Source organism: Heterodontus francisci, chromosome X (assembly GCF_036365525.1).
Source record: "Heterodontus francisci isolate sHetFra1 chromosome X, sHetFra1.hap1, whole genome shotgun sequence".
Classification (NCBI taxonomy): Eukaryota; Metazoa; Chordata; class Chondrichthyes; order Heterodontiformes; family Heterodontidae; genus Heterodontus; species Heterodontus francisci.
Window position 1 is genome coordinate 13,713,310 of NC_090421.1, and position 21,166 is coordinate 13,734,475.

General features: G+C 42.5%; 1 protein-coding gene across 11 annotated transcripts in view; it reads left to right on the forward strand.

Annotated features, from left to right (window-relative positions):
• LOC137358555 (R3H domain-containing protein 2) overlaps positions 1–20,472 on the forward strand; it is a 226,811-nt gene extending 206,339 nt beyond the window's left edge. For 10 of the 11 annotated variants that reach the window (XM_068024522.1, XM_068024527.1, XM_068024531.1 and 7 more), the window contains 3 exons: positions 1,681–1,781; positions 8,145–8,229; positions 19,773–20,472. In XM_068024522.1, the coding sequence (XP_067880623.1) occupies positions 1,681–1,781; positions 8,145–8,229; positions 19,773–20,113 (527 nt within the window). In that variant the 3' untranslated portion in view covers positions 20,114–20,472. The remainder of the gene's footprint in view (positions 1–1,680; positions 1,782–8,144; positions 8,230–19,772) is intronic. The other variant, XM_068024524.1, reaches the window with a different exon arrangement.
• The last annotated feature ends 694 nt before the right edge of the window (positions 20,473–21,166 follow it).

A 21,166-nucleotide genomic window follows, 5' to 3' on the forward strand; every position in this document is an offset into this window, starting at 1 on the left:
TCTTGTACCAAATTGCTGAATTTATCTAAATAAGCCTTCTGAAAATCTACATCCCCTACATCTACTGCATTCCCTTTATCCATCCAAATGGTCACTTTTCAAAAGCACTCATTAAATTTTTCAAACATAACATGCCTTTAACAATCTATGGTGACAGTCCTTGATTAACCTGATAGCATTGCATTAATAGAACTAGTTCATTTCTCCCCATTTAAAAGATTGGGTTCTCTGTTACTAGCATTGCATTTCCCATTGTTCAATTGAATCAGTTTTTCAATCTTGTAGGCAATGTTCCCGCTAAGCTGCGCAACTGTACAACAGCCTGGAAGATAGAGCAAGAGCTGCGTGGTGTGATCAATATCTTGCATACGCAGCCGTGCAAAAAAATTTAAAGGGACTGCACACTGAAAGAAACTGGCTGTGCGCAACTACTAAATTTTTAATAGGAACATTGCTTGTAGGTCAGATTAGTTACTTCAAAGTTTGCATCCTTAACTATTTGATTTAAACTAATTGTTAAGTATCAGCATGGATTTACAGAAGAGAAGTTATGCCAGAGAAATTTAATGGAATTTTTTTGATAAAGTAACAATGGTTATAGATAAGGGGGTAATGTAGATGTGGTTTACTTGGATTTTTAATAAAGCCTTTGATAAGGTGTCCCAAAACCAATGTTTCCTGCAAAATTTTTTTCAAGTGAGCAGGCCCTTCGAATTTTTTTTGTGTCGCCGTGCACATGCAGTAATTTAAAGGGTCCGACTTGTGCATGCCTGCATGGAGACTTTCAGCAAGTGCGCAGTTTAGAGGGAGCATTGCTCAAAAATAACAGACACGATATTGGCAGCAGCATGCTGAGAAGGATTGAATTGTGGTTGGGCAATGAAAAATGGAGGTTCTGTGTGAATGCTAAGTATTCTGTTTCCTGGCTTGAGTTCCTAGTCTTAACCATGTCTTCCAAGAAGCGATGTCACGTAGAGAGGAAATTTCTACAGTCAGGATGAAAAGCTTAAGAGCAAATGAGATGCTGGCACACTGAATAGTGGCTAAGTTAAAAGATGTCTGGGAGTCCCCTTGTTCAGAAGGGGGTATAACGGATTGGAAATGTTAACATAGAAAACAAATGCATAGGTAGCATTGTTATATCAAACCAGATGTGTGCAAAATCAAGGTGTTTGCTTGACCACTTCACTTGTACTTTTGATGTTGCCCCTCTGTTCAGTTCCTGCTCACTATACTGTGTATACTTGCTGATTACTTGTGGTGCTGTACCTGCGAGGTAAGCAGTGAGTATATATAATCCGGGTGCTCCGGTTTCCTCCCACATGCCAAAGACTTGCACGTTGATAGGTAAATTGGCCATTATAAATTGCCCCTAGTATAGGTAGGTGGTAGGGAAATATAGGGACAGGTGGGAATGTGGTAGGAATATGGAATTAGTGCAGGATTGTGGGTGGTTGATGGTCGGCACAGACTCGGTGGGCCGAAGGGCCTGTTTCAGTGCTGTATCTCTAAATAAATAAATAAAACTTAACAGACTGTGGCTTTTGTATGTTTCTCTCCATCCAAGGACCATATCCATTGTGGCTCTGGGTTCGACTACCACTTAGTGCGACAGGCCCAGGTTGCAAACTGAAGTTGCTGTGTGTGCCTGCAAAATCAATGTCTGTCTTTCTCTATCAGGTGACACTCGTTATTCTTTACTTGGCCAGCCTTTGCAGTACAACCTTCCAGTATGTCCACCTCCAGTAATCCATGGACAATGCCAGTATTCAACTCATCAGGTATGGAATGAAAAAGCATAAGAGAAATACACTGTCCTCTTCAATACCTTAAGGCTGGTTTTGGTTTGATTCTGCTCATTCCACACGCTGGAGTATAGCATAACCTGATGGACTCTGTGGATATCACCTGCTCAAAGATGGGGTCTTGATATTGCAATTAGGGAGTGCCTCACATGATCACCTGCTCAAAGCTCTGTGGCATGTGCCAGTTTGACTTACCTGGCTAAAGTATTCTCTACTTTTCAGTGGCACATCTCATTAAACCCTCCAAGGAGGAAGCTATTGGATCAGCTATACTGAGCTATCCTGGGGTGGCAGTTCTCCTCAAAAAGTTCCCAGTTACACCCAAGATAGGTATCTGCAGATTCTTCCTGTGCACTGATTGGCGTTAAATATTTTCTGCACTACTACGCTTGCTACTTTGTTATTGCTACCTGTGTGGATGAGGACAAGAACTGCAGGATGGATGGGCAAACTGATCATAGCACCATGGTGCAGGAGCCCATTCAAGTGGGGGGAGTGAAAAGGAATGTGATAGTGATAGGGAACAGTATAGTCAAGGGGAATAGATACTGTTCTCTGTATCTGCGACTGGGCATGTAGAAGACTGTGTTGCCTGCCCAGTGCCAGGATTAAAGACATCTCTTCATGACTGGAAACCAACTTGGAGTGGGAGGGGAAGGATCCAGTTATCATGGTCAAAGTAGGAACCAGAGGCATAGCTAGAATTAGGAATGATGTTCTGCTGAGTGAATTTGAAGAGTTAGGGTCCAAATTAAAATGCAGAATCTCAATGTAATAATCTCTGGATTGTTACCTGAACCTTGTGCCAATTGGCATAGGGTCAGGCAGACTAGAGAATTAAGTGTGGCTCAGAGCGTGGTATGGGAGGAAAGGGTTTCGATTCATGGGGCACTGGCAGCAGTATTGGGGAAAGAGGGAGCTATTCTGTTGGGATGGGCTCTACTTAACCCAGGCTGTGGAAAGGGCTTTAAACTAAAAGGGGACAGGAGTGGGCAGGTGAAGGGAGATTTAGCAATCTAATGAAAAAAGTCGAAGCAATCGAGGAGTGTAGTGATTTGGATAAAAACAAGCAGAGTGGGACAGGAAAGGACAGAGAGTTTACCAGTAATAGTGCATCGGTGAATAAGGTCCATGTAAAGAATAGTGGTTAAAAAAAAACAAAAAGAAAGCTCTTTATTATCTGAATTCACAAAGAATTCATAATGCGATAGATGAATTAGCGGCACAAATAGAGATAAATGGGTTTGATATAATCGCCATTACAGACATATGGTCATGAGGTGACCAAGGTTGGGAAATAAATATTCCAAAGTACACTCTTTTCAAAATGTTGACAGAATGGAAAAGGAGGAGGAGGAGTAGCCCTGATAATAAAGGATGACATAGGGACAGTAGTAAGGAAGGATCGTGGTTCAGAAGATCAGGAAGTAGAATCAGTATGGATGGAGATTAGGAATAACAAGCATCAGAAAACATGGTGGAAGTAGTTTATAGGCTCCCGAACAGTAGTTATACCATTGGACAGAGCATTAAGCAAGAAATAATTGGAAATTGTAACATATGCAATCTAATAATTGTTGAGGAACTTGAGCTGGAATTTTACGGCCCCCAAACAAGCAAGCTGCTGGCGGGGGTAAAATTGAGAGAGAGGCATGGGATAGGGGGAGCGTTCCCAACCCCCTTCTGCCCCCGTTGCAATTTTACGCGGGGTTGTGGCGGCATTGGTTGCATTGCCACCACCCAATGCGAGAAACGACCCACCCGCCCCAGGCCAATCAAGGCCCTTAAGTGGCAAATTAACTGGCATTTAAGGGCCTTTGCCCGCCGCCGCGGGTATTTTACCCTCGGCGGTCGGATGGCAAAGGCCTCAAGAACCCCACCTGGTAAAACCAGGTGGCCTTCTTGCGGGCTGGGGGGGTGTGGGTTGGGGAGCCCTCCTGATCAGTCACCCTCCACGAAAGGGCCACGCCCGAAGCCCCAACCGCCCCCAACGCACAACACTCCCCCGCCCCTGCTTGCTTCGCCGGGGCTCGGCCAATTGTCCCTGGTGAGACCCTAAGGACTTAGCTGAGTTCCGGGGCTGTCCTTCCTGTTGCCTCCGATGGCTGGGTGTAGTCCCAGCAGTGGCCACCGCTCCTGCTGATTGGCTGGCAGCTCTATTAGGCGGGACTTCCTGCCTCAAAGAGGTGGGCGTTCCGCCTCAGACCAATTAAAGGTCTTGGGAGTGAAAAGTGCTGGCCTGGCTCCCAGGCCCGGCGGAGGCGGGCTCAACACCAACTTTTTGGCTAGTGGGCGGGACCTCCTGTCCAACGAAAAATTCCAGCCTTAGTCTTCATATAGACTGGATAAATCGAATGGGAAAAGGAAGTCTGGAAGATGCGTTTGTAGAATGCTTTCATGACAGCTTCCTAGAACAATACAATGTGGAGCCAACTAGGGACAAAGCTATTTTAGATCTAGTATTGTGCAGTGAGGCAGGTTTAAGTAGTAATCACATGGTAAAAGATCCTCTGGGGAAAAATTTATCATAATACAATTGAATTCTATATTAAGTTTGAAAGCGACATACTCCAGGTCAGAGGCTGGGAATTCTGCAATGAGTAACCCACCTACTGACTCCCCAGAGCCTGTCCACCATCTGTAAGGCACAAGACAGGAGTGTGATAGAATACTGTCCACTTGCCTGTATGAGTACAGCTCCAATAACATTCAAAAAAGCTTGACATCATCCAGGACAAAGCAGCCTGCTTGATTGGCGCCCCATCCACCACCTTAAATATTCACTCCCTCCACCACAGGCGCATAGTGGTAGCAATGTGTACCATATAGAAGATGCACTGCAGCAACTCACCAAGGCTCCTTCGACAGCACCTTCCAAACCCGCGACCTCTACGACCTAGAAGGACAAGGGCATCAAACAGATGGGGGCACCACCACCTACAAGTTCCTCTTCAAGCTACACACCATCCTGACTTGGAACTATGTCGCCATTAGTTCACTGCTGCTGGGTCAAACGCCTGGAACTCCCTTCCTAACAGCACTGTTGGTGTACCTACACCATACAGACTGCAGCAGTTCAAGAAGGCGGCTCACCACCACCCTCAAGGGCAGTTCGGGCTGGGCAAATTCCAGCGACACACTCATCCCATGAAAGAATTTTCTAAAACTCCAGTCCCAAACTAGAGTTTTAAACATAAACAAAGCCAATTGCATAGGTTTGAGGATAGAGCTGGCTAAAGTTGGTTGGGTAAATAGACTGAAAGGTATGGTGGTAAATAAGCAGTGGAAAACATTTAAAGAAATGATTCAAAATGTTTAACAAAAATAAATTCCATTTTTTTAAACAAGCAAAAACTCAGTGAGAGATTCATCCCTGGCTTACCAGGGAAGTTAAGGATAGCATTAGATTGAAAAGGCTAATAATGTTGGGAAAGTTGTAAACCTGAGGATTGGGAGAGTTTTAGAAACCAGCAAAGGGCGACCAAAAAGTTGGCTTATAAAAGGGAAAAATTAAAACATGAGAATAAACTAGTCAGGGATATAATAACTGATTGTAAGAGCTTTTATAAGTATATAAAAAGGAGAGTAGCTAAAGTAATTAGAGGCCATTAGAGGCAGAGACAGGAGAAATTATTATGGGAAATGAGGAAATGGCAGAGACATTGAACAAATATTTGTATCTATCTTCATAGGAGAAGACACAAAGTACATACCAAAGATAGAGGGTAACCAAGGGGCCAATAAGAGTGAGCAATGTAAAGTAATTAATATCCGCAGAGAAAAAGTTTTGAGAAACTTGGGGGACTAGAAACTGTAACCATTTTATAACCATTCTGTAAATCCCAGGACCTGATGACCTACATCTTGGGGTTCTGAAACGGGTAGCTGCAGAGATAGTGGATGCACTGGTTATGATTTTCCAAAATTCCCTCGATTCTAGAACGGTCCCAGTGGATTGGAAGTCAGCAAATATAACACTGCTATTGAAGAAAGGAGGGAGAGAGAAAACTGGGAACTACAGGCCAGTTAACCTGACATCCGTCATCAGGAAAATGTTGGAATCTATTCTTAAGGAAGTCTTAAAATTCACTTAAATTATAGTATGATCAGACAGCGTCAACATGGTTTTACGAAAAGGAAATAGTGTTTGACATTTATTAGAGTTTTTTGAGGATGTAATTAGTAGTGTAGATAAAGAGGAGCCTGTACATGTAGTGTACTTGGATTTCCAAAGGCATTCAAGAAGGTACCACACAAAAGGTTAGTATGCAAGATAAGGGCTCATAGAATTAGGGGTAACATAAGCATAGATGGAGGATTGATTAGCGGACAGGAAGCAAAGAGTAGGGATAAATGGGGCATTTTCAAGTTAGCAGGCTGTAACTAGTGGAGTGCTGCAAGGATCAGTGCTGGGGCCTCAACTATTTACAATCTATATTAATGACTTAGACAAAGAGATCAAGAGAAATATATCCAAGTTTGCTGATGATACAAGACTAGGTGGGAATGTAAGCTGTGAGGAGGATACAAAGGCTACAAAGAGATAGATACAGGTTAGGTTAGTGAGCAACAAGGTGGCAGATGGAGTATAATGTGGGGAAGTGTGAGGTTATTCACTTTGGTAGTAAGAATAGAACGGCAGAATATTTATTAAAAGGCATGAAACTTTTAAATGTTGATGATCAGAGAGACTTGGGTGTACTTGTACAAGGAACACAAAGTGATCATACAAGTACAGCAAGCAATTAGGAAGGCAAACGGCATGTTGGCTTTCATTGCAAGGGGATTGGAGCACAAGAATAAGGAAATCTTGCTACAATTGTAAAGGGTTTTGGTGATCCCACGCCTGGAGTACTGTGCACAGTACTGGTCTCCATATTTAAGGAAAGATATACATGCCTTGGAGGCAATACAGCGATTGGTTCCTGGAATGAGAGGGTTGTCCTATGATAGGCTGAGTAAATTGGGCCTATACTCTGGAGTTTAAAAGCAGGAGGTAATCTCATCGAAACATACAGGATTCTGTCGGGGTTTGACAGGGTAGGCACTGAGAGGTTGTTTCCCTTGGCTGGGGAATCTAGAATATGGGGGCACAACCTCAGGATAAAGGATTGATCATTCAGGACTGAGATGAGGAGAAATGTCTTCACTCAGTAGGTTGCAAATCTTTGGAATTCTCTACCCCAGCGGGTTGTGGATGCTCCAGCCATGAGTATATTCGAGGCTGGGATAGATAGATTTTTGGTCGCTCAGGAAATCGAGGGATATGGGAAAGGGGGCTGAGGCCAAAGATCAGCCATGATCATATTAAATGGTGGAGCAGGCTCGAGGGGCATATAGTCTACTCCTGCTCCTATTTCTTATGTTCTATGTGCACACCTTTAGGGATAGTCCAGATACTGTCCAACGTCAAATTTAAAATATCTTTCCACGAAGGATATTGACAAGGCTGCTAAAGATACTGTGGTGGGTTGAGCTGCACTGATATCCCATTCTTTACTGGTGCCTCCCTTTCAGGCATCCCAAAGAAGGAAAGAAAATGAGAAATATGTGAAATGAGTAAATACATTTTTTTTTAGTTAAAATTGTGCTTTTAGTGCTTATTTTAGTTCACAATATCTGAGCGGTATCTCTGGGAGGGTGGTTATTGTTTCAAAGGGGTCCCTTGGAATATATCAGTGTTTACAGATGAATCTCTCAATATTAGGAGGGCTTTCCCAACACTGCAATATTTGTGGGGTTGCAGGTGATCCTAAGGGTGTTGGTATTTGTGCAGGGAGTTCAACATTGTTCTTCATTTCTATTTGAAGAAACTCCATTCCCTAGTTCTTAGAAACCTCTCTATGTTTCATCTTTCTCTTTCTGCCATTGCCAATGAAAGCACTCCTCTAGTTTCCAATTAAACCTTTCTGAAATGCATCTTTTTTATAAACTAACTATTTTATAGTCCACTGCTTAATAAATGTATAATAACTTATTTGCATATTCTCTCTTTCCCTTATTTTCAAAGTTATTTCCTACACTAAGGCCCTCGTGTTCCATTTGCTGACTAAGAGGATGGGTAGCTAACCTGCATCTGAGCCTCTGCTGGCAGAGCTACGCAAGCTACCAGTATGGGGTCAGATTTATCTGAATGTTGAGCCCTCCTATTCTATTATACACCAACCATTATATCTTATTTTAAGTAAAATTCTGCACTATAAACAGACTTCATTTCCCACTGCTCTTTCCCCGTGTCCCTGCAATTTTTTCCTTCAAGTATTTAACCAATTACCTTTTGAAGGCTACTATTGAATCCTTCTGTGCTGTACTATTCTATGATTTTTTTTTTATTTAAAGGGTCCATGCAGTACAAAACACACTAAAAGAGGAAAGAAGCCAACCCTGAAATCTGCATCCACCGATCTTGGCACAGGTGATGTTGGTTAGTATCTGAATCATTGCAGAAATTTTGTAAATGGATGAATTTTCTGATCAAAGTTTTCTCTGCTGGGAATGAGACTTAGAAGCTGAATTGTTATTCACGTTGTACTGTCTACTGATTATTTGTAGCCCTTATTTGAATTATTCAATAACATAAGCAAAATGGTAGTTGAATTAAGAGGAGAATGTATTTGGTAATTAATGTGTTACTGTATTGTAAGTCAAAAGTGTGCAGAAACCAATAAACACAAAGTCATGGTGATTGGGCAAGATGCAAGTTTTAGTGTAGGTACATGAGAAAGTCAATGAAGAGAAAAGGCTTTTTAAAGCTCAACCCTATAGTACTGCAATTCACCAGACACACACACCAAGAAGGACTTTGACTGTGCTATCTTGCCTCAAATTATTCCAAGCATTTCAGTAAAGATTTAGTTTTTCATTTTTTAAAAGTTATGTCTGATTCTGCTGGCCTGACCTGCCTTGACATAATGTTCTGGGTTCACCTTATCCCATTTAATACTCAAGATACTTAGTTGAGGTCTCTTGTTAACCACCACCTCTCTAGACTGTAGAGTTTAAGCTTCTTTAATCTTACTCATATCCCATCCCTTTTACACTTGTGACTATTCTTGTTGCTCTTCCCTGCACGCTCTCTAATGTGACCCTTTTGAAGTGTGCTGTCCAGATTGTGCACAATACTCTGGCTCTGCCTCAGCATAACCTCTGGAGACTTGTACCCACTGTCTGGCTATGGACTCCAACATTCTGCTTGTTTTGAATTGTTTCTCTATATGTCTCAACATTGAAAGTGATGACTCCACTACCACTCCCAAGTCCCTCTAACTCAGTGCTGTCCAACATGTCAGCCACTAGCCACATGCGGCTAATTAAGAACCCAGATGTGGCTCATTACATTTCTGATTAGTACATCAAAAATGAGTAACAGGCAGTGTGGTTTGGCATGTGATCTCAACACTCATGTTCACATGATGGATGAATGTGAACTTCTAACTTTTCTGTGTATTTGTTAAAATAGTGAGATGGAAAGCAGTGTGCAAGTGCTTTTTTTTAATCATTGTGAGTGTTTTACTTCCTTGGTTAGTGAGTGGCGGTAGATGTTGATGTAGATATGCGCACGTGAAGTATATTTTTTGAGTGTATGAGAAGCATTTGACTAAAATTAGTACATGTGGCTAAAACAGTGCCATCGTAGCCACACATGTGGCACGTCACCAATCTTTATTGGACAACACTGCTCTAACTTTCTCTGGGTTAACTCCATTCTTCATTGTCTACCTGTGCAGCTCATTCTGTGTCTCAATGCACAATACTTCACATTTGTCATAATTAAATTTCATTTTGGAAATGTTCACCCAGTTGCATAACTGATCTAAATCATTCTCCAATTCACTACATCCTCTCCTCCCTACTACCCTCCCTATTTTAGTGTTTCTACATTCAGGTCATTTATATATGTAGATAAGTAACAGAAGTGTAAGCATTGTGACATTCCACTCAGCACCAGTATGACACTGTACTTCTCACAAGTCCTCTCTAGCTTAGATTTTTTAATCGGTATTATTTTGACATCAGCTATAGCCCACTTAAAATAATGGTTTGCTAATAACAGACATGTCTTGTAGGACATTGTTAAATTTTGCTGAAAATCCAAATAGAGTTTCATTTTTTATTTTGACTGTGAAGATGTTACAAAAGGTTTGTCAAGCTAAATCAATCCCATCTAAGTCCATCCTGACTCTCTTTTTTGTATTTCTCTGTGCTAAAGATTAGGCTGGTTTTCATTATGTTACCTATTGATAAGATAATGGACCTATTGCCTGGGTCAAGTTCAATCGTTTTTTTACATGAAGGTACTATGGTTTCTGCTACTAATCTTGGAGAGTGCCTCTGGTACCCAGTAATTCTTTTATGGCTATAGCAACCGCCCTATAAATTTTCCACCAGTCTCCTCCTTCTGCATCCTTGGATATACTGTTTGGCCCAGAGATTTCTCAATCCTCAGTCCCTTTTATCTATCAAATACTACCTTGCTTGGGCTTACTGGCTTGATAGTAAAATTGTTTTGTAACAAAATACTGTCACCAGATTGGTGCAATGAATAATTCACCCCAGCTATGCCCTTTGGATGCTCTGCACCTGCAACAATCTGGATGCAAAATCATGGTCTGCTTTTTTCACAATTGAATGAAATTTGTCCAGTATGCATTTGTTTCCATTGACGTACCAGTGATGTGTTTGTTATAGAGTCATAGAGAGATACAGCACTGAAACAGGCCCTTCGGCCCACCGAGTCTGTGCCGACCATCAACCACCCATTTATCCTAATCCTACATTAATCCCATATTCCCTAGCACATTCCCACCTTCCCTCAATTCTCCTACCACCTACCTACACTAGGGGCAACTTGCAATGGCCAATTTACCTATCAACCTGCAAGTCTTTGGCTGTGGGAGGAAACCGGAGCACCCGGCGGAAACCCACGCGGTCACAGGGAGAACTTGCAAACTCCGCACAGGCAGTACCCAGAACCGAACCCAGGTCGCTGTGAGGCTGCTAACCACTGCGCCGCCCCTATGTTCTTTGTTCTGTGCGCTGTGTTCTTTGTGGGATTCTGCGCACTGGAAATTTAAAGGGAACTCATGAAACATCGTCAGTCCATTTTGGTTGAATCAGCTTTATGTTTTATTGGCGTAGCAGGTTTGGAAGACGGTGTCTATTTTTTGGCAGAATAGTATGAATATTAGTTACAGGTCGTGATCTGAACAAACCCAGTTAAACCAGGGGCAGCACAGCAAGTGCAGTAACCTGCTCATTGATATTTTCTGTTGTTACGTGAAAGGATAAAGTTATTCATTGTTTTAATTATTCCCCAACCCCATTGCTACGTGACAATCTACAATTGAGAGTGTAAGGGAATGAGATCTATTTGTTAGAAATAGTTATCATTCGAAGTTCTGAATTTCAGATGGTCCTAAGCAAATAACACTGGTTATATTTTATTTTTAAAACCGTTGAATAAAGCTTATTTAGGACAACCACATAGGTATTGCCTTCCGTGACATCTTTCTGCCCAAGTACAGAGAAGAATCCAAAGACTCATCTGCATAATTGAGGGCGGTATGGAAGATTATCGAATCATAGAAATTTACAGTACAGGACGGGAGGAGACCATTCAGCCCATCATGTCTGCACTGGCTGACAAGTAGCCATCCAGTCTAATCCCACTTTCCAGCTCTTGGTCTGTACCCTTGTAGGCTACAGCACTTCAAATGCGTATCCAAGTACTTTTTAAGTGTTATGAGGGTTTCTACCTCCACCACCCTTTCAGGCTGTGAGTTCCAGATCCCCACCACCAAACATTTCCCCTCGAATTCCCTCTCAACCTCCTACCTCTTACTCTAAATCAGTGCCCCCTGGTTATGGAACCCTCAACCAAGGGGAATAGGGCCTTCCTATCCACTCTATCTAGACCCCTCATTCAAGTCTCCCATCAGCCTCCTCTATTCCGAAGAAAGCAACCCTTGCCCCTCCTTCAGGCCTATTAATCAGGCTGTTTTAGACCTGAGTCTGTCTTACAGACTTGCATCTATGCACAGGATGAGCAAAAGGCAGATTTTCTACCTAAAAACCTACAGGAGGAGTCCTGATACCTGTTTTCTCCACACTTGCTAGGGGTATATCCAACTGCAATACAGGGTTTACATATGCTTGCTCCACTGCCAGTCTGAGCCAGTGAAACAATTCCATTGCCCTAAGCCATTTACTTTTTTTTTCTGGAAGTTGTTCTCTAAAAGCTGCTCCCTTCCTAAGGGAAGAAGCACATAGGAAGATAGGAACAGGAGTAGGCCATTCAGCCCCTCGAGTCTGTCCCTCCATTCAATGAGATCATGGCTGATCCGCGGCCTAACTCCATATACCTGCCTTTGGCCCATATCCCTTAATATCTTTGCTGAACAAAAATCTATCTATCTCAGATTTTAAATTAACAACTGTTCTAGCTTCAACTGCTGTTTGTGGGAGAGAGTTCCAAACCTCTACCACCCTTTGTGTGAAGAAGTTTTTCCTAACATCTCTCCTGAACAGTCTGGTCCTAATTTTTAGACTATGTTTTAGAATCTCCAACCAGTGGAAATAGTTTATCTTTATCTAGCCTGTCTTTTCCTGTTAATATCTTGAAGACTTCGATCAGATCACCCCTTAACCTTCTAAATTCCAGCGAAAACAGGCCTGATTTGTGTAATCTCTCCTCGTAATTTAACCCCTGTAGTCCAGGTATCATTCTTGTAAACCTACATTGCACTCCCTCCAAGGCCAATATATCCTTCCTAAGGTGTGGTGCCCAGAACTGCTCACATTACTCCAAGTGGGATCTAACCAGGGTTTTGTACAGCTGCAGCATAACCTCTGTGTCTTTATGCTCCAATCCTCTAGATATAAAGGCTAGCATTCCATTAGCCTTTTTGATTATTTTCTGCACTTGCTCGTGACATTACTGTATACATGATGCGACATTGTTTATTTCAATATATCCCAGCTGGGGTTGCCAACTCTCCGAGATTTCCCTGGAATCTCCATAGAATTAAGATTAATCTCCTGGAGGAATCTAGGAGAAAAATCATTGGGCCATTTAAACAAATGTGTTTTCTTAGAACCAATAAACAAAAGTGTTCAATAAGTATTGGAGATCGGGGGAAAAGGCTGTTCGACTGGGCAAGGTGATTGGAGTGGGGAGGTAATGTGATGGAATCTCCAGGAATACGTCCAACCAGAGTTGGTAATCCTAAACCCAACACATCACGGTACAAGCTGTTTCAGTCAGCTCTACATTTTAATAATACAATGAGCTGTTGAACTGTAAATCAAGACATTCTAAGCACAATGAGATAAATTAAATGCACATTAATAAAGTTGAGGGTATTAATGCTGTCTTACAGGAGAGTAACGTTCACCAGTTTGCAAGCCTCTTCCAGTGTTGGTCTGTAACCAATGGTCTGGGTTACCTCACTCCATCCTTGCACTTCCTTCCTCTGAATGGAAAGTACTTTGGTGGTGGTGAGCAATGTACCCTCTAATTTCTTTTTTTGTAACGCACAAGCAATTTGTGCTAGTGCATGGCCTCTTTAAATTTTTTTTTTTGCCCGGCTGCACACGTGCAGTAATTTAAAGGGGCTGACTTGTACGCAGCCTGCGCAGGAATTTCGCGTTGCTGCACAACTGCACAGCTTAGAGGGAACATTGGTGAATGCTGTACACCAAGATATGGGGAATTTTAAGCAGAAACCTGTATTATGCTATTGCATAAAGCCACTGAATTGTTCCATGATTCGCAAGGAGCACTGTACTGATCTTGTATTATTTTTGAGTTGGCTAAATAATGACTCCTGGTTTGGAAAAGCTTTTATTGCCTTTGTTCACAAATGACTGTTTTAAATTTGTGTTTGTGTAAATGTTCTTAACGAAAAATGGTTGCACGGGATATTCCAGTTAAATTTATTTCTGCATGACAGTACCAACAGCCTGGTCAAAATTGGCAACCCTGCCTCAATGCAACAGATGTTGTCCAAGGACAAAATAATTGCATGCAGTGTAGTCATAAACTGCCAGTGCAAACTGTACAATCTTCATTCTACATTCTCCACACACCAAAGGAGGATAGTCTAGCTTCATAGGCTTTGTGGTCTGCTACTCCCATGTGATGTAAAGCTCCAATACCTACACTATTCCACCAGTTGATTTCTCCTCAGCTAAAGGTTTCATTGCTGCTCGTATTGGCAGTCTGTCTGCTGGACTTGGAATCTGTGAGCTTTCAGTGAATATTTTTTCTTTTGGACTATATGTAGGTTAGGAATGGATTCACAGTTAGTTCCTATGGGGCATTATTAATGAGGCTTATAACACAATGTGGAAAATGTCTGTACAGTGATGTTCTACAAGGTCATTCAACTCTTGTTACATCCCTTACATTCCGGAATACTTCCAGCATTTGCTCTCAATTGATTTTAAAACCCATTTGGGGTCATATTGCCGTCAATTCGGTCTTTCATGACCTGTATGTGTGTAGTTCACAGGGGGGACACACATTGGTGTCCTGTTTATACAACTCGCCACTTGCCTGGATGGGTGCAGCTGCAACAACATTCAAGAAACTTGACACCATCCAGGACAAAGCAGCCTGCTTGATTGGCTCCCCATCCACCACCTTAAACATCCACTCCCTCCTCCACCGACGCGCAGTGGCAGCAGTGCATACCATCTCCAAGATGCACTGCAGCAACTCACCAAGCCTCCTTCGACAGCATCTTCCAAACCCACGACCTCGACCACCTAGAAGAATAGGGCAGCAGACACATGAAAACACCTCCACCTGCAAGTTCCCCTCCAAGTCACACACCATCCTGACTTGGAACTATATCACCGTTCCTTCACTGTCACTGGGTCAAAATCCGAGAACTCCCTTCCTAACAGCACTGTGGGTGTACCTACCCCTCATGGACTGCAGCGGTTCAAGAAGGCAGCTCACCACCACCTTCTCAAGGGCAATAAATGCTGGTCTTGCCAGTGGTGCCCACATCCCAAGAACAATTTTTTTTAAGCTATTTGGAAATTGTGCCCATATTAGCATTTACTGGTTCACAGTTGAAACATTAATTTACTTCTTCATAAGTTACTGTATCAACTGTGTCTCCTCTAAGATAATTGCATTCAGGTTCTTGATAAGGAAAACTGTTGTTGGCTTCTGTTTTGGCTTAAAGAGTTAGTGGACTACAGGCTGTTATTGTAGATCCTGTATATTTGATTTTGCATTCTGATCTGCCAGTAATTAGGACATAATAAGAGTTCCAGCTAAAGGTTTTTCCATGTTTAATTGCATTATTTGGAAGTAGTGTTGTTTTCACTACGTAGGTGCTCATGAAGTCCCAAGTTACTATGCCTTTTGTACAAAGCTATTTTGGAGGGCTCAACAGTTGTGTGTTTCCAATGGTGCAAAGACACAAGGCAAATTGGTATTGTAAGAGTGGTTAGCTAAGTGCATTGTTGATATCGTATGCTGCTACAATCTTGTGGATGAAGCCCGGGCATAGGTTCAAGATCATTCCATCCTTTCCATGGCGTTATTCTTGGCATCTCTTTCATGTTCCAGTTGATGGTATTTATAAAACTGCCACATTAGTATTAACCCTCATATTTTCACTAAGTATTCCTGTTTACATCTTTCTTTAGTTTCTCTCCTATCTCCCCTCATATCCTCTCTGAGCGCATCTTGTCCATGAGGCCCACCTCCTGCTCCCTCGATACTATTACCACTCAACTGTTGACTACCCAACTTCCCCTCCTGCTCCCCATGTTAGCTGATATCATTAATAGTGCTCGCTCTCTTCGGGTGTTGTCCTGTTGTCCCGCTCTCCTTTAAATCTGCTGTCATCATCCCTCCTCAAAACCAATCCTTGACTCCTTTGTTCTTGCAAACTACTATCCCATCTCCAACCTCGCTTTCCTCTCTAAAGACCTTGAACATGTTGTCACCTCCCAAATCTGTGCCCCTCTTTCTGTGAACTCCATATTTGAATCCCTCTAATCGGATTTCTGCCTCTGCCACAGTACTGAAACAGCTCTCACCAAAGTCACTAATGACATCCTACGTGACTGTGACAAAGGTAAACTTTCCCTCCTTGTCCTTCTCGACCTGTCTATACCTTTTGACACAGTTGACCACACCATCCTGCTCCAACGCCTCTCCACTGTCATCCAGCTGGGTGGGACTGCTCTCACCTGGTTCCATTCTTATCTACCTAATAGCCGGAGAATCTCTTGCAGTGGCTTCTTTTCCTGCTCCCACACCGTTACCTCTGGTGCCCCCCAAGGATCTATCCTTGGGCCCTCCTATTTCTCATCTACATGCTGCCCCTCGATGACATCATCTGAAAGAACGCCGTTAGTTTTCACATGTACACTGACACCCAGCTCTACCTCACTATCACCTCTCTCGGCGACTCCACTGTTGCTAAATTATCAGACTGCTTATCCAACATTTGACCCCGAGATGAGCCTCCGACCTCATATTCGCGCCATCACTAAGACTGCCTATTTCCACCTCCGTAACTTCACCCTGTCTCAGCTCATCTGCTGCTGAAACCCTCATTCATGCCTTTGTTACCTCTAGACTTAAGTATTCCAATGCACTCCTGGCTGGTCTCCCAATTTCTACCCTCTTTAAATTTGAGGTTATCCAAAACTCTGCTGTCTGTGTCTGAACTCACACCAGGTCCCGTTCCCCTATCACCCCTGTGCTCGCTGACCTACATTGCCTCCCAGTCAAGCAACGTCTTGATTTTAAAATTCTCATCCTTGTTTTCAAATCCCTCCATGGCCTCGCCCCTCCCTATCTCTCTAATCTCCCCCAACCCCACAACCCTCCAAGATATCTGCACTCCTCTAATTCTGGTCTTTTGAGTATTCCTGATTTTAATCTCCACCATTAGTGGTTGTGCCTTCAGTTGCCTTGGCCCTAAGCTCTGGAATACCCTCCCAACACTTCTCCACCTCGCTTTCCTCCTTGAAGACACTCCTTAAAACCTACCTCTTTGACCAAGCTTTTGGTCACCTGACCTAATATCTCCTTATGTGGCTCGGTGTCTTACCTTGTTGTATAATTGCTCTTGTGAAGGGCCTTGGGACATTTTATTACATTAAAGGTGCTATATAAATATAAGTTGTTACAGTTGAGTGCTGCACACAACAATGGGCCACAATTCGCTGACAAAATAACGGCGCATTTAATGCACTTGCCATGTGTGATAACCCAGCAAGTTGTGATGAGTAAGTTGCAAATCGCCACAATTTGCAGCGCTCCACTGTAAGCTTTGAGAAAATGGCAGCTCACTGTTGACCTCCATGTGAATTGCAAGGTATTGCTGCATTTGTGTTAAAACAAATTAAACTCGCGCAGAAAGTTAAGGCTGGTAACAACCCTTCTAATGATCCTGCAATGCACTCAACCTCTTGGGTCCTGAAAGGAAACAGTTGAAACTGTGAAGTTTTCCTACAAGTAGTGAATCATTCCTAGAAGTTTATAAAATTTAAAATTTTAATTTTTAAAAATGTTTTCCTTTTCCTTAATGTCTTTATTTTGTCTCTCTCTCTCTCTCTCTCTCTCTCTCTCTCTCTCTCTCTCTCTCTCTCTCTCTCTCTCTCTCTCTCTCTCTCTCTCTCAGTCCAACCTTTCTTTCCCTCTCTATTTTTCTGCACCTAATTTCTCTTTCTGTACCTAATTTGACTCTAATTCACCCAATTCCTTCTCTGCCATTCCTCTGTTTCATTCTCTATCCTTAAATTTAATTGGTTAAGGAGTTTGATTGCTGTTCCTGTCATTTACCAAGGTGCCATATTCCCTGTTGACTTCGCCGTTATCAGCTCTTGCTTATAGTAATTTACCGCATAAAATGTTTGAGCTTGAAGGGCGAGGTACAAAATTATCAAAGGTGGCAAGGACGGCGCAGTTGTTAGCACCGCAGCCTCACAGCTCCAGGGACCTGGGTTCGGTTCTGGGTACTGTCTGTGCGGAGTTTGCAAGTTCTCCCTGTGACCGCATGGGTTTCCTCCAGGTGCTCCGGTTTCCTCCCACACGCCAAAGACTTGCGGGTTGATAGGTAAATTGGCCATTGTAAAAATTGCCCCTAGTGTAGGTAGGTGGTAGGAGAATTGAGGGAAGGTGGGGATGTGAGAGGGAAAATGGGATTAATATAGGATTAGTATAAATGGGTGGTTGATGGTCGGCGCGGACTCGTTGGGCCGAAGGGCCTGTTTCGGTGCTGTATCTCTTGATGACTCTAAGGTGGCGCACACCAGCACATTCCCGGCCAAAATCTTTGGCGGATTTGTCTTGGCAGCTGTTGTGACTCCTCTTCTAAATTGGCAATACTTTTGTACGTTCTTCTGGTGTGTGGAGGACACTCATTTTCTCTGTCGGATCTGGAGTGTGTGCATGTCTGTCTCATGTCTTTACATCAACTTCCGCACCGCTGGATTCAAAAGAATTGAAGTGCATATCTAGAATGAGGATTTGTACAGGTTTGCTCCCTAAAGTTGCATGGCTGTAGAAATCTGAAAGGGACAGTCAATGCCGACTAACTTTCCACTGTTTGGATGATTTATACACTTATTTTTTTTGGAGAGTGCACTATATCTAAAGAAATTACCACAGGAAAGGTCGGTAACCTAACGTTAGAATCTATTCTAATACAAGCTGTTCCCAATTGTGACAAAATCACTTTGGCTGATTTTAGCATTGGCTGATCCATGTTGCCTTGTGAATTGCATAGTGTGCTGCTGTTAGCTGACTTATTTTGGTGAAGAGGGAAGATTGGAAATATGCAGTGTCAGCAAGTTATTGTACCAATGTACCTGAAGGTGTATGTTTTGTTTTGTTTTGTTTTTCTGAGCCCATTCAGCCATAACCCCTTATGAGAATCTACCTTCTAATCCATTTAGTATGTTAGTATTTGCCTGCCAGCCATTATGTATTAAAAGAAACATTAACGTTGATATATAAATAAAAGATCCAGGAATTTAGAGCAGAAGTTGGCAGCAATATACACAAGCATGTGAATGTTTTCGACACTCATTCCAGCAGTGCACTGGAGCAACATCTGTCTGCCAGGGCCCTATACAGGTATGTGTTCTTTTTTCAGCTTTTTAGATAAATAGTTATGCTGTAGGTTATGTTGCAAGGTAGGTGTTGGACAGAAAGGACCATTGAGTTACAGTGGCTTCAGGCTGTCCCTCTAAAATTTGTGCACACAGAAATGGGGATCGACTTCCAACTGTTGATTTGTCAGGCAGAAGGGATATCAGGCAATAATATGCAATGGGGTTATCATAGTGCCCCTACCGAGGGGTTAGCTGGCAGACCACAATAGAGAGCTCAGCAAACAGATTGCATTAGAGTTGTCGATTTTGAAATTGTGTTATCAGCAGATAATGAAAGTGGTTGTTCGGAGCGCAGTATGCAAATTACCTGGATTAAAACAATGCTCATCTATTCAGACTGCTGGGTACAGTATTTTGTCCTTGCACAAAAGATTTACAGCCATTCTGGAGTTGTGTAACTTTCATCCAAAGGGAAATGTTCTTTTCAGCAATCTTGACTGCTGCATTTATTGTATAACGACTTGGAGCTTCTGCTGTTTAGCGATTCGTGGTACTTTTATTGCAAGAATAACTGTGTTCGCAGGTTCAACTTGTCATAACAATTTGGGTTCTGAAATTCTCATCAAATAAATAGGAGTGCATCTGTGAATGATTTTACACAGACCACAATTATGGTAGCCTCATCCTTGATCCTGCTTACTGTGAGTGGGATGAACTGTTTTAAAATTGAGATCAGCTACATTACAACAAAGCTGAGCTGGACTCGAAGTGATCAGTGTGTGAATCTAGCTTCAGTTTAACACACTGGTGAGTGGTGATTGACTGAAATTTATATATCTTGGAGCCACTTAGCATGTGTTTCTTTCTTTGTTTCAGTTGTTGGGCGAATCTTGGAGGTGACGGATCTTCCTGAAGGAATCACTCGCACTGAAGCAGACAAACTTTTCAGTCAACTTTCAATGTCTGGTGCCAAAATCCAGTGGCTCAAAGACTCTCAGCAACGCAGCAGTGGCTCTGGGGACTGTAACAGAGCGACAGAGAACTCAAAGAATGCTGGCGACCTAGCTGCACTTTATACTATTGTTGCCGTGTTCCCCTCGACCATGGCAGCTCAAAATGCAACTATCAGACTGAATAATTCAACAAACAGGTTTAAACTGCGAACAGCCAAGAGGAGCTATGATCTTCGCATTCTAGAAAGAGCCAGTTCCCAGTAGCCAATGGATATTTGACAAGCCCTTTTTCTTCTCTCCTTTGAATGACTGTATTGGCTTTGTTTTAAGTCAGCGTTGTTCCTGTAGTGCATTGTTTTGTCCAAATATCACTTTAGACATAATTAAGGAAAGTTAGTGATCAGTTGGAAAAAAAAGTTTGTTTTTCCCCTCTCCCCAAACTCCCATTTTACACACCCACACAACCCATGTGTATTTTTTCTGTTATAATTGTGCAAACGTATTAGAGGAAGCTTATTTAAGTGACTCAAACAGTTGACTGTGTATGGTCACGACAAATTTTATTTAACCTGTTTTTTTGATTTTAAATATAAAAGTTTGTCTGCCAGTCCAGACTCTCAATATCTTCTTTGTTTTAAGTTGTCTTTTATTTGCAAGGTGACACTGCTTAGGCCTTCCGGAGAGTGATCTAATGTGTTGGGACCAGTTTGCAAGGAATGGATGCAAGCAACATGCAACAATTTGGATTTATATAATGTCTTCAACATAAAAACACCCCAAGACATTCCATGGTGAACATAGACAGAGAAAAGGACATTTAGGGAGAGAAGTGACCAAAAGCTTGTTTGAAAAAGTGGGCTTTGAGAAGATAGCTATGGATGGCTGGGGCAGAGAGGTTTAGGCAAGGAGTTCCAGAATGTTGAGCCAAGGCAGCTGCAGGTTCTGCCACCAAGAAAGAGGGTAATACACAAAAGGCAGAGTCAGAGGAGCAGTGGGTGTGAGAAGGTAATTAAGGCTGGAGGGAATTGCAGGCTTAGGGTTCATAACCTAAGAAATAGGAGCAGGAGTCAACCATATGGCCCCTCGAGCCTGCTGCAATGATGGTTGATCATCTGCCTCAACTCTACTTTCCCACCCGTTCCCCATGTCCCTTGATTCCCTTAGAGACCAAAAATCTGCCTAGCTCAGCCTTAAATATATTCAACGATGGAGCACCCACAACCCTCTGGGGTACAGAATTCTAACGATTCACAATGCTTTGAGTGAAGAAATTTCTCCTCATCTCAGTCCTAAACAATAGGCTCCTTATCCTGAGAC